The sequence below is a fragment of the Balaenoptera physalus genome, assembly GCF_965194825.1.
Source record: "Balaenoptera physalus genome assembly, chromosome: 6".
In the NCBI taxonomy this organism is placed as follows: domain Eukaryota; kingdom Metazoa; phylum Chordata; class Mammalia; order Artiodactyla; family Balaenopteridae; genus Balaenoptera; species Balaenoptera physalus.
In genome coordinates, this window is record NC_138885.1 from 50,108,527 (window position 1) to 50,122,223 (window position 13,697).

Consider the following 13,697-nt stretch of genomic DNA (forward strand, 5'->3'; position numbering starts at 1 on the left):
CTTTCTCTTTAAGTCTCTACATTAACCTTTCTTTTTTTCAGAGGAATTACTCCAGGTACAGAGATGTATTAAGGATTTCACCCGTTCCACCTTGGTCTGAAAGAAGGATGTGTAGGACAATCTTCCATAACAGTCTTGGCCAGTGAGTTGAAACTGACCTAAATACCTTCTATGTTCAAAGCAGTATCATTGATGACTTCATCTAGTTAGGGACACATTTCTTACCACTTTTCCTAATTGGATGGCTCCTATTGTAGGGATAACTACCCAATGAGTAAATATACCAGAAATCAGTCATTCATCCCTCCTGGGAGCTTCCCATGTAACTAAGGGTGTCCCATTCCCAGGAAATCTCCGCAGTCATCTGAGAACTACAAGATCCACTGGTAGTGTTTCCTTAAACACTTGGACTCTTTTGACCACTCCTAAGGTACAAGTCAAAGCAATTTACAGACAAGTTAATATCTGGCTTCCACACAACTAGTACAGTCCCAGAGGCAAACATGGTGCCCCTGGAAGGAAGGCATTAATTGCAATGCTTGTTCACCCCAAGTATGATCTACGTCAGTCAGGGGACACAGGGTAACAGTATTTCCAACGTGGCCTCCTGGCCAGCTGGTAAATCTTAAGTTCCCCAATTCTAGTTCGGTCTGTGTCTTCAGGAGGATTGTCTGAGGGCAGTCAGTCTGACCTATATTATTTTTCTAAACCACCTGCCAGGTGGCACTCATCCATCCCGTGGAATAACCTAGTGAGAGAGATGGGAATGGAGGTGGGGAGACACTTAGAGGTGCTGAAAGGCATTTTGCATGGGAGCTGCAGGAGCTGGGACCACCCTTTCATGCTTCTGATTGACTTCTCTATAAAGTTATAGAACCTGGAGATCAAGTCAGGGTCACCACCATTTCATGGGGAATGGCAGATCTAGGAGTCATTTAAATGTAAGCAGTTTACTACCCTTTGGGAGAGTGTACTTGGCTGTTTTTCCTTTTTTGTGAAGAAGGCTCCAGAATGTCTTGTAAAGGTGAAAGATCATTAATGTCCCTCCCTGCTCTGAACCTCCTGAGTTCTAAGGTGATCCCTCCCCAGGTGTTGGCATTGTTACTCTCCCTGTACTCCCATAAAATCAGCATATCCTGTTCCAGTAACTATAAATTCACCTTTCCTCCAGCCATCCTCTCCATGCATCCAGACCTTTCATCCAGAGTGTCAGATGGAAGAGGGATGAGGGTACTTTGATAACATTTTTTCAGATGCATTAATAAACCACCCCCCTTGCCTCACACGGGTCTCTGTCATGGACTCAGACATCAGTGTATTCAACCTAGTGATTATTATCTTTATGACCTGAGCACCATAGCAACCCAACAATAGAAATCAGGTGGCTGAACCAGAATTAAGTTTGAATTCCATAGGCCACATTTTGGCCAGGCTGCCCCTCAGAAATTACCTGCCAAGCTGGCCTGAGGCTGTTATTAGAGGAGAAAAAGAAGCACTGTGGGCAGGAATGGTACGACGGGATCTGAAAGTTTCAAAAAGAGGTCTATATAACTCCTCAACCCTGTGGTCCTGATCATTACCCAAGAGATGACCAAGAAAAGATGAACTATTTGGGAAAACTGCCATATTTAGTAAACTGCCTTTACTAAAGGCAGTGTGTGAATCAGAAGAAGGTGAGGGAGGTACAATCAAAAATCTTTTTCAGAGTAGTTTTTCAAAATCCATCCCACTTCTTAATGACACTAGCATTTAAGGATGAGGAGAAGCATGAAATGTCCACCAAATACCTGGACTGCTGGCTTAATGCTGGGCAGTTTTTGTGGCAAATGTTGTATCATTGTCAGAAGTAGGTAGATAAGTGGTCTGGAAAGCTAAAAACATGACACAATTTAGTTTCATAGGTCACAGTGGTGTAGCTGGGGTTGGCTAAGCAGATTGGAATAGCAGCTGCTTCATGCTGCCCCATCAGCTTATTTCTCCAGCTCTAGGCACTGCAGGCAACCCTGCCCAGAGTGGGCATCTTACCACATAGCAGAGGAAGGGCAGCAGGACGAAAACCTTCAACTCCTGATAAGTCATCCGGTTCTTTCTACTGATCTCCCCAGTCAGATAAGTAAGACCGGGTGAGAGGGATTTCCCCAATATCTCAGCTCGATTAGAACTTCATTTCAATAGGCAGAAAACTGGGAAGAGGAGGGAATGATATCGCCTAAAGAGTGCTAAACTACACAGTAAGCTAATTACATAAGATAATCAGGTTAATTGCCAAATTGAGAGGCAAAGTGAATTCTTTACAAAAGCAATTATCAGAAACACGCATACAAGGCTGAGAATAAGTAACATTGGATCGACAGAGTAGTCAGGTTTTTGTTTCAGCAACATCTACAATAGAAAGCTTTGGCTTGGGGTTTTTCTTTTATTCACCACTTTTCTATCAGAAGCAGAAGGTCAACGGTGTCTTTCTTTTTTTTTTTAAACATCTTTATTGGAGTATAATTGCTTTACAATAGTGTGTTAATTTCTGCTGTATAACAAAGTGAATCAACGTTATGTATACACACATCTCCATATCTCCTCCCTCTTGCGTCTCCCTCCCACCCTCCCTATCCCAACCCTCTAGGTGGACACAGAGCACCGAGCTGGTCTCCCTGTGCTATGCGACTGCTTCCCACTAGCTATCTGTTTTACATTTGGTAGTGTATATATGTCCATGACACTCTCTCACTTTGTCCCAACTTAACTTTCCCCCTCCCGTGCCTTCAAATCCACTCGCTACCTCTGTGTCTTTATTCCAGTCCTGCCCCCAGGTTCTTCAGAACCTTTTTTTTTTTTTTTAGATTACATATATATATGTTAGCATACAGTATTTGTTTTTCCCTTTCTGACTTACTTCACTCTGTACGACAGATTCTAGGTCCATTCACCTCACTACAAATAACTCAATATTGTTTCCTTTTATGGCTGAGTAATATTGCATTGTATATATGTGCCACATCTTCTTTATCCATTCATCTGTCGATGGACACTTAGGTTGCTTCCATGTCCTGGCTATTGTAAATAGAGTTGCAATGAATATTGTGGTACATGACTCTTTTTGAGCTATGGTTTTCTCAGGGTATATGCCCAGTAGTGGGATTGCTGGGTTGTATGGTAGTTCTATTTTTAGTTTTTTAAGGAACCTCCGTACTGTTCTCCATAGTGGCTGTATCAATTTATATTCCCACCAACAGTGCAAGAAGGTTCCCTTTACTCCACACCCTCTCCAGCATTTACTGTTTGTAGATTGTTTGATGATGGCCATTCTGACCTGTGTGAGGTGATACCTCATTGCAGTTTTGATTTGCATTTCCCTAATATTAGTGATGTTGAGCATCCTTTTATGTGTTTCTTGGCAATCTGTATATCTTCTTTGGAGAAATGTCTATTTAGGTCTTCTACCCATTTTTGGTTTGGGTTGTTTGTTTTTTTGATATTGAGCTGCATGAGCTGCTTGTATATTTTGTAGATTAATCCTTTGTCAGTTGCTTCGTTTGCAAATATTTTCTCCCATTCTGAGGGTTGGCTTTTCGTCTTGTCTATGGTTTCTTTTGCTGTGCAAAACTTTTAATTTTCGTTAGGTTCCATTTGTTTATTTTTGGTTTTATTTCCATTTCTCTAGGAGTTGGGTCAAAAAGAATCTTGTTGTGATTTATGTCATAGAGTGTTCCACCTATGTTTTCCTCTAAGAGTAATATAGTGCCTGGCCTTACATTTAGGTCTTTAATCCATTTTGAGTTTATTTTTTTGCATGCTGTTAGGGAGTGTTCAAATTTCATTCTTTTACAGTAGCTGTCCAGTTTTCCCAGCACCACTTATTGAAGAGGCTGTCTTTACTCCATTGTATATTCTTGCCTCCTTTATCAAAGATAAGGTGACCAGATGTGTGTGGGTTTATCTGTGGACTTTCTATCCTGTTCCATTGATCTACATTTCTGTTTTTGTGCCAGTACCATAGTGACTTGATTACTGTAGCTTTGTAGTATAGTCTGAAATCACAGAGCCTGATTCCTCCAGCTTTGTTTTTCTTTCTCATGATGGCTTTGGCTATTTGGGGTCTTTTGTGTTTCCATACAAATTGTGAAATTTTTTGTTCTAGTTCTGTGAAAAATGTCATTGGTAGTTTGATAGGGATTGAATTGAATCTGTAGATTGCTTTGGGTAGTATAGTCATTTTCACAATGTTGATTCTTCCAATCCAAGAACATGGTATATCTCTCCATCTGCTTGTGTCATCTTTAATTTCTTTCATCAGTGTCTTATAGTTTTCTGCATACAGGTCTTTTCTCTCCTTAGGTAGGTTTATTCCTAGGCATTTTATTATTTTTGTTGCAGTGGTAAATGGGAGTGCTTCCTTAATTTCTCTTACAGATTTTTCACAATAAGTGTATAGGAATGCAAGAGATTTCTGTGTATTAACTTTGTATCCTGCTACTTTATCAAATTCATTGATTAGTCCTAGTAGTTTTCTGGTAGTATCTTTAGGATTCTCTATGTATAGTATCATGTCATCTACAGACACTGACAGTTTTACTTCTTCTTTTCCGATTTGGATTCCTTTTATTTCTTTTTCTTCTCTGATTGCTGTGGCTAAAACTTCCAAAACTATGTTGAATAATAGTGGTGAGAGTGGGCAACCTTGTCTTGTTTTTTTTTTTTTTTTTTCCTTGTCTTGTTTTTGATATTAGTGGAAATGGTTTCAGTTTTTCACTATTGAGAACGATGTTGGCTGTGTGTTTGTCATATATGGCCTTTATTATGTTGAGGTAGGTTCCCTCTATGCCTACTTCCTGGAGAGTTTTTATCATAAATGGGTGTTGAATTTTGTCGAAAGCTTTTTCTGCATCTATTGAGATGATCATGTGGTTTTTCTCCTTCAATTTGTTAATATGGTGTATCACATTGATTAATTTGGATAGATTGAAGAATCCTTGCATTCCAGGGATAAACCCCACTTCATCATGGTGTATGATCCTTTTAATGTTCTGTTGGATTCTGCTTGCTAGTATTTTGTTGAGGATTTTTGCATCTATGTTCATCAGTGACATTGGCCTGTAGTTTTCTTTCTTTGTGACATCTCTGTTTGGTTTTGATATCAGGGTGATGGTGGCCTCGTAGAATGAGTTTGGGAGTGTTCCTCCCTCTGCTATATTTTTGAAGAGTTTGAGAAGGATAGGTGTTAGCTCTTCTCTAAATGTTTGATAGAATTTGCCTGTGAAACCATCTGGTCCTAGGCTTTTGTTTGTTGGAAGATTTTTAATCACAGTTTCAATTTCAGTGCTTGTGATTGGTCTTTTCAAATTTTCTATTTCTTCCTGGTTCAGTCTTGGAAGTTTATGCTTTTCTAAGAACGTCTCCATTTCTTCCAGGTTTTCCATATTATTGGCATATAGTTGCTTGTGCTAATCTCTCATGATCCTTTGTATTTCTGCAGTGTCAGTTGTTACTTCTCCTTTTTCATTTCTAATTCTATTGATTTGAGTCTTCTCCCTTTTTTTCATGATGAGTCTGGATTATGGTTTATCAATTTTGTTTATCTTCTCAAAGAACCAGCTTTTAGTTTTATTGATATTTCCTATCATTTTCTTCATGTCTTTGTCATTTATTCCTGATCTGATCTTTATGATTTCTTTCCTTCTGTTAACTTGGGTTTGTTTTTTTTTTTTTCTTCTTTCTCTGATTGCTTTAGGTGTAAGATTAGGTTGCTTATTTGAGGTGTTTCTTGTTTCTTGGGGTAAGATTGTATTTCTATAAACTTCCCTCTTAGACCAGCTTTTGCTGCATCCCATATGTTTTGGGTCATCGTGTTTTCATTGTCATTTGCTTCTAGGTATTTTTTGATTTTCTTTTTGATTTCTTCAGTCATCTCTTGGTTATTTAGTAACATATTGTTTAGCCTCCATGTGTTTGTGTTTTTTACAGATTTTTTTCCTCCAGAAATTGATATCTAGTCTCATAATGTTGTGGTTGGAAAAGACACTTGATATGATTTCAATTTTCTTAAATTTACCAAGGCTTGATTCATGACCCAAGATATGTTCTATCCTGGAGAATGTTCCACGAGCACTTGAGAAGAAAGTGTATTCTGCTGTTTTTGGATGGAATGTCCTATAAAAATCAATTAAGTTCATCTTGTTTAATATGTGATTTAGAGCTCGTGTTTCCTTATTTATTTTCATTTTGGATGATCTATCCATTGGTGAAAGTGGGGTGTTAAAGTCCCCTACTATTATTGTGTTACTGTCGATTTCCCCTTTTATGGCTGTTAGCATTTGCCTTATGTACTGAGGTGCTCCTGTGTTGGGTGCATAAATATTTACAGTTGTTATATCTTCTTCTTGAATTGATCCGTTGATCATTATGTAGTGTCCTTCTTTGTCTCTTGTAATAGTGTATTTTAAAGTCTATTTTGTCTGATATGAGAATTGCTACTCCAGCCTTTTTTGATTTCCATTTGCATGGAATATCTTTTTCCATCCCCTCACTTTCAGTCTGTATGTGTCCCTAGGTCTGAAGTGGGTCTCTTGTAGACAGCATATATATGGATCTTGTTTTTGTATCCATTCAGCCAGTCTATGTTTTGTTTGGAGCATTTAATCCATTTACATTTAAGGTAATTATTGATATGTATGTTCCTATTATCATTTTCTTAATTGTTTTGGATTTGTTATTGTAGGTGTTTTCCTTCTCTTATGTTTCCTACCTAGAGAACTTCCTTTAGCATTGGTTGTAAAGCTGGTTTGGTGGTGCTGAATTCTCTTAGCTTTTGCTTGTCTGTAAAGGTTTTAATTTCTCCGTCGAGTCTGAATGAGATCCTTGTTGGGTAGAGTAATCTTGGTTATAATTTTTTCCCTTTCATCACTCTAAATATGTCCTGCCACTCCCTTCTGGCTTGCAGAGTTTCTGCTGAAAGATCAGCTCTTATCCTTATGGGGATTCCCTTGTATGTTATTTGTTGCTTTTCCCTTGCTGCTTTTAATATGTTTCTTTGTATTTATTTTTTGATAGTTTGATTAATATATGTCTTGGCATGTTTCTCTTTGGATTTATCCTGTATTGGACTCTCTGCGCTTCCTGGACTTGACTATTTCCTTTCCCATAATAAGGATGTTTTCAACTATAATCTCTTCAAATATTTTCTCAGACCCTTTCTTTTTCTCTTCTTCTTCTAGGACCCCTATAATTCGAATGTTGGTGTGTTTAATGTTTTCCCAGAGCTCTCTGAGACTGTCCTCAAGTCTTTTCATTCTTTTTTCTTTATTCTGCTCTGTGGTAGTTATTTCCACTACTTTATCTTCCAGGTCATTTATCTGTTCTTCTGACTCAGTTATTCTGCTATTGATTCCTTGTAGAGAAATTTAAATTTCATTTATTTTGTGTTTCATCATTGTTTGTTTGCTCTCTAGTTCTTCCAGGTCCTTATTAAACGTTTCTTGTATTTTCTCCATTCTATTTACAAGATTTTGGATCATCTTTTCTATCCTTACTCTGAATTCTTTTTCAGGTAGACTGCCTGTTTCCTCTTCATTTGTTTGGTCTGGTGGGTTTTTACCTTGCTCCTTCATTTGCAGGGTATTTCTCTGTCTTCTCATTTTGCTTAACTTAACTGTGTTTGGAATTTCCTTTTCACAGGCTGCAGGTTCGTATTCCCATTGTTTTTGCTGTCTGCTCCCAGTGGGTAAGGTTGGTTCAGTGGGTTGCGTAGGCTTCCTGGTGGAGGGGATTGGTGCCTGTGTTCCGGTGGATGAGGCTGGATCTTGTCTTTCTGGTTGCAGGACCATGTCTGGCGGTGTGTTTTGTGGTGTCTGTGAACTTATTATGATTTTAGGCAGCCCCTCTGCTAATTGGTGTGGTTGTGTTCCTGTCTTGCTAGTTGTTTGGCATGGGTTGTCCAGCACTTGAGCCCACTGGTCATTGAATGGAGCTGGGTCTTAGTGTTGAGACAGAGATCTCTGGGAGAACTCTCACCGACTGATATTATGTGGGGTCGGGAGGTCTCTGGTGGTCCAGTGTCCTGAACTGAGCTCTCCCACCTCAGAGGCTCAGGCCTCACACCAGGCCGGAGCACCAAGACCCTGTCAGCCACATGGCTCAGAAGAAAAGGGAGAAAAAGAAAGGAAGAAAAAATAAAATAAAATAAAATAAATAAAGTTTTTAAATGAAAAATTAAAAAATTTATTAAAATTTTAAAAAGTAATAAAAAAAGGAAATAAGAGAGCAAGGAAACCAATAAACAAATCCAGCAATAATATCAAGTGCTAAAAACTATACTAAGAAAATAAATAAAATAAAAACGGACAGACAGAAACCTAGGACAAGTGGTAAAAGCAAACCTATACAGACAAAATCACACAAAGAAGCATACACATACACACTCATAAAAAGAGAAAAAGGAAAAAAAATTATATATATATATTAAAAATAAAGGAAGAGAGCAACGAAATCAATAAACAAATCAACCAATGACAATAAGCTCTAAATACTAAACTATGATAAACATGATACAGAAACAAATTAGATGCAGAAAGCAAACCTCAATTCTACAGTTGCTCCCAAAGTCCACCACCTCATTTTTGGAATGATTTGTTGTATATTCAGGTATTCCACAGATGCAGAGTACATCAAGTTGATCATGGAGATTTAATCTGTGGCTCCTGAGGCTGCTGGGAGAAATTTCCCTTTCTTTGTTTGCACAGCTCCTGGGGTTCCGCTTTGGTGTTGGCCCTGCCTGTGCATGTAGATCGCCCTCTGGCATCTGTAGTTTGCCCAGACAAGAGGAGTTTAAAAAGCGGCTGATTAGGGGGCTCTGGCTCACCCAGGTGGGGGGGAGTGATGGGTACAGAATGCGGGGCAAGCCTGCGGAGGCAGAAGCCGGTGTGACGTTGCAACAGCCTGAGGTGTGCCATGTGTTCTTCCAGGGAAGTTGTCCCTGGATCATGGGACCCTGGCAGTGGCGGGCTGCACAGACTCCTGGGTGGGGAGGTGTGGATAGTGACCTGTACTTGCACACAGGCCTCTTGGTGGCTGCAGCAGCAGCCTTAGTGTTTCATGCCCATCTCTGGGGTCCCGCACTGATAGCCGTGGCTCTGCACGTCTCTGGAGCTCATTTAGGTGGTGCTCTGAATCCCCTCTCCTCGTGAAACAATGGTCTCTTGCCTCTTAGGCAGTTCGAGACTATTTCCCGGGCTCCCTCCCGGATAGCTGTGGTGCACTACCCCCCTTCAGGCTGTGTTCACACAGCCAACCCCAGTCCTCTCCCTGGGATCCGACCGAAGCCCAAGCCTCAGCTCCCAGCCCCACCCGCCCTGGCAGGTGAGCAGACAAGCCTCTTGGGCTGGTGATTGCTGGTTGGCACTGATCCTCTGTGCGGGAGTCTCTCCACTTTGCCCTCCGCACCCCTGTGGCTGCGCTCTCCTCTGTGGCTCTGAAGCTTCACCCCTGCACAACCCCCATCTCCGCCAGTGAAGGTGCTTCCTAGTGTGTGGAAACCTTTCCTCCTTCACAGCACCCTCCCACCGGTGCAGGTCCTGTCCCTATTCTTTTTTTTTTTTTTTAATTAATTAATTTTTTTTTTTTTTTTGGTTGTGTTGGGTCTTCGTTTCTGTGTGAGGGCTTTCTCTAGTTGTGGCAAGCGGGGGCCACTCTTCATCGTGGTGCACGGGCCTCTCACTATCGTGGCCTCCCTTGTTGCGGAGCACAGGCTCCAGATGCGCAGGCTCAGTAGTTGTGGCTCACGGGCCCAATTGCTCCGTGGCATGTGGGATCTTCCCAGACCAGGGCTCGAACCCGTGTCCCCTGCATTAGCAGGCAGATTCTCAACCATTGCACCACCAGGGAAGCCCCCGTCCCTATTCTTTTGTCTCTGTTTTTTCTTTTTTCTTTTGCCCTACCCAGGTACGTGGGGAGTTTCTTGCCCTTGGGGAAGTCTGAGGTCTTCTGCCAGCGTTCAGTAGGTGTGCTATAGGAGTGTTCCACATGTAGATGTAGTTTTGATGTATTTCTTGGGAAGAAGGTGATCTCCACGTCTTACTCCTCTGCCATCTTGAACGTCCCACACTGTGTCTTTTTTTAAAATTAACTTTAAACTGAAACCCAAAGCCTTCTTGACTGTGTGCTAATATACATCAATAATAAACATACTTCCTAGAATAAAATATTTTATCTTTACCTGATATTCAAAGAACTAGTATTACATACCTAGTTTATACAAGGTTTTATACCTTTGTATGAATCTTCATAAAGAAATAACATTACCTATTTCACATAATGAATATGAAATTTCACATCATTGAAAAAATGTGTATTATATATATACATACTTATTTAACTTACATTTTTATGTTATTTACTTATATTTTTCCAAAATTTAGTTCCGTACCACATATATATGTGCAGGGCACTAAATATGGTTAAAGGTGATTAAGACTTGTTCTCTACATTAAAGTTAAAGAGTAAGAAAAACTGGCAAGACAAGGGCACATTTAAAAACATGTCCTACTGGATAGGCTAAATTAAGGGCTAATTATTAATGCAATTTATGAAATTAAGAGATTATGTTCTTAAAATAATACTATCATAGGAACAGAAAGAAAAGTTAATCAGAGCAGAAGACCCAGAAATAGATTCAGCATATCTTAAACTTGGCATTTCAAATCAATATTTATTTTTAAAAAATCATTAAATGGTACTGTAACAGTTGGTTTACTATTTGAAAAATGTTCAAAAATATAAAGTTCACGTGAAGAAAAAAATAAAAATCAAACCAAAATTAACTAGATGGAAATGTAATTTAAATATTAATTTGAGCTCAGTTGTGAGTAAGCTATTAATTAGATCTGTAAAAAGAAACTATAATAGATAAATACATAAAAGTTACTTTCCTGGCAAGTGCTCTGGTCCTCACTCTCTTATAAAGTTTTATCAGAATAAAGGCATTTTATTTGCCAGTCGTCATGTGTGGTCCTTCCGCTATTCCAAGTTAAAGCTTATTTTAGAGCTTATTATTATGATGTCTCTTGCATTCTCTTGTCCAGAGCAGAAATAGGATGACTAGGTTTTTTCCTGTGTGGGATAAAGCCTGGATAACTATCTTTCAACCTTTATGTATTTATTAATTTAACTGTATATTTACTATGTTCCAAGCAGTACTCTAAGCACAGTGTAAAAGACTCACTTAAACCCAGGTATACTCTGATTGACACCTGGATTCAGGTGAGGGACCTGAGTGGGGAAAGGCCATTAAGAGTCTTTTGGGGACACCTAAATCTGAAACGCATGGTCAAAAGAAAGATAGGAGACATGGCAAGTGTTAAATGATAGGTTGTGGACTTTTTGATGATGGCCATTCTGACCGGTGTGAGGTGATACCTCGTTGTAGTTTTGATTTGAATTTCTCTTATAATTAGCGATGTTGAGCATCTTTTCATGTGCCTTTTGGCCATCTGTATGTCTTTGGAGAAATGTCTATTTAGATCTTCTACCCAGTTTTTTGATTGGGCTGGCTTTTTTCTCTTTTTTTGTTTGTTTGTTTGATATTGAGCTGTATGAGCTATTTGTATATATTTGTACATATATTTTGGAGATTAATCCCTTGTCAGTTGCATTGTTTGCAAATATTTTCTCCCATTCTGTAGGTTGTCTTTTTGTTTTGTTTACAGTTTCCTTTACTGTGCAAAAGCTTTTAAATTTAATTAGGTCCCTAATACAACATTGTAAATCAACTATACTTCCTTTAAAAATAAATTAAATTAAAGCAAGAAAATATCAAATGAATCTGAAAAAAAAAAAAAAGACAGGTTGTATGAAATGTGATAGGAATGAGAAAGTGATGCCTCTAAAGTGGTTCCTTATGCTTTTATGCTTTGGGAGCCTCTGCTAATGAAGTAGTTCCTCAGGAAAGAGAGGAGTGTTTGGGAATAGTTTTCAACTTTGTTTCAAGCCCCAGCATCACTTCCTTGGAGAGCAGTAACTTGGTGTCCCTTTGGCCCCTATCAGCTAACCATGGCACCCCCCCCACACACATTTTGTCCCTTCTTGTCCCATCACCATGAGTTGCTCCAGCAAGCCTTCAGGTTTCAGAAATGTCCAGGAAAGAAGCAATTTTCAGTGTGCTTTGAGCTGTCAGTGAAAAAGGATAGGAGAAGGAGAATTGCAGGTGTGCAACAGAAACTGGTGGTATTTCATCCAATTCTGCCACACTTAATAAGTCTGGAGGAAGGGTTTGGTCCCTGTTGCTTGAAGTTCTCTTTAAAATAAAAATTAAAAAAATACTAAAAACCTCCTTGGGTTTTAGATTGTTCCCTAGGTGTCAATTGATGGACAAAGGAAAAAGTCTCACTTAGCAGCATTTCCTGGAGGTGACAACTAGATAGAAAATTCTGTAAGAGGAAAACGATTTACTTTACGAAAAATACAAAATACCTTGAAACAACTTGAAAAGAAATTTTAGGACCTATTCTAAGAGCATTACAAAAATAATTGAGTGGCACTTATTTATTCCTTAGACTGATTATTATACGAAAGAAAATTTGAATGTCATCACCCTCAATGAGAAGAATCAATATTAGAATTTAAGTAAAACTTTACTTAAATTGATCTCTAAAATGAGTGCAGTTGTAATCAAAAGCTCAGTAGAACCAAACAGGCACTTATATAATCAAGGAAATTTTGACAGACTGCCTTGTCACAGTGTGGAGGATAATGAAAGTATCCTATTTGTTAGTTGAAAAAGAAGCATAAGGACAAAAATTAATATATATATACATATATTAATATTATATACATTATATGTTATATATATTATATATATTATATATATTATATATATTATATATATTATATATGTATACATATAAATTAATATATATATGCATATATATGCATATATATATATGCATATGTATTTTTTTTTAATTTTAAAGAAATCTTAAAAAAAAAATCTTGATCCAAGCTTTCCTAGTGTATTATGACCATTCTATTGTGAAAGCTGCAGAATATTTTGAGTTCTGTTAAGGCAAATTAGAAACTTTCTAAAGTTGTTTCATATTTCTTGTAGGATATTGGTTTCATGGTAAGACAGTGATTCTGAGTCTCCAGGGTAACCCCGTTTTTTCAGACTAAAGAATCTTTTTAAACATTGACAGATCTTTCTCTTTTCTCATTCTTAAAAGCACAGTACAATTCTGGGAGTTGATATGGGCTCTACAAAAGTTCGTTTTGATTAATTTGGTTCTCCCAAACCCAGGTGAGGAGACATTAGTTTGTCTACACTTTATTTTGCTATGTCATATGTCAGATTGCCTAACATATGACATAGTCAGTGAATGAAGCTGGAAAAGGGGCAATAAAAGCTTCATTACACATATTATGGATATTATCAATAATAATGATCAAAACTAACATTTATTGGGCACTTCCTGTGTATCTCATATATGTTACTGCTTTTCACTCAACGTCTCCGTTAATCCAGGCAGTATCCACAAGCTAAGTATTATTATTGTCATTCCTGTTTTTCAGATGCAGGAATTGATGTTAGTAAGGAACTGAAGTTAACTTATTAACCCAGGTTACACAGAGAGTACGTAGCTGGATTTCACACCCCTAAGCATCGTTTCAGATGGCTAGAGTTTCTTTCATATACTTAGTCATCAGCAGGGGCTGCT

General features: G+C 38.4%; 1 protein-coding gene across 4 annotated transcripts in view; it reads left to right on the plus strand.

The window, feature by feature from the left end:
- KCNJ3 (potassium inwardly rectifying channel subfamily J member 3) overlaps window positions 1–13,697 on the plus strand; it is a 621,683-nt gene that overhangs the window by 568,132 nt on the left and 39,854 nt on the right. Inside the window, exon 3 of one of the 4 annotated variants that reach the window (XM_082465084.1) lies at window positions 42–2,644. The exons of the other annotated variants lie outside the window; for them this stretch is intronic. Coding sequence (XP_082321210.1) covers window positions 42–100 — 59 coding nt within the window. The 3' untranslated portion in view covers window positions 101–2,644. Of the gene's footprint in view, window positions 1–41; window positions 2,645–13,697 lie in introns of those variants that run through there. 4 annotated transcript variants of the gene reach the window in all.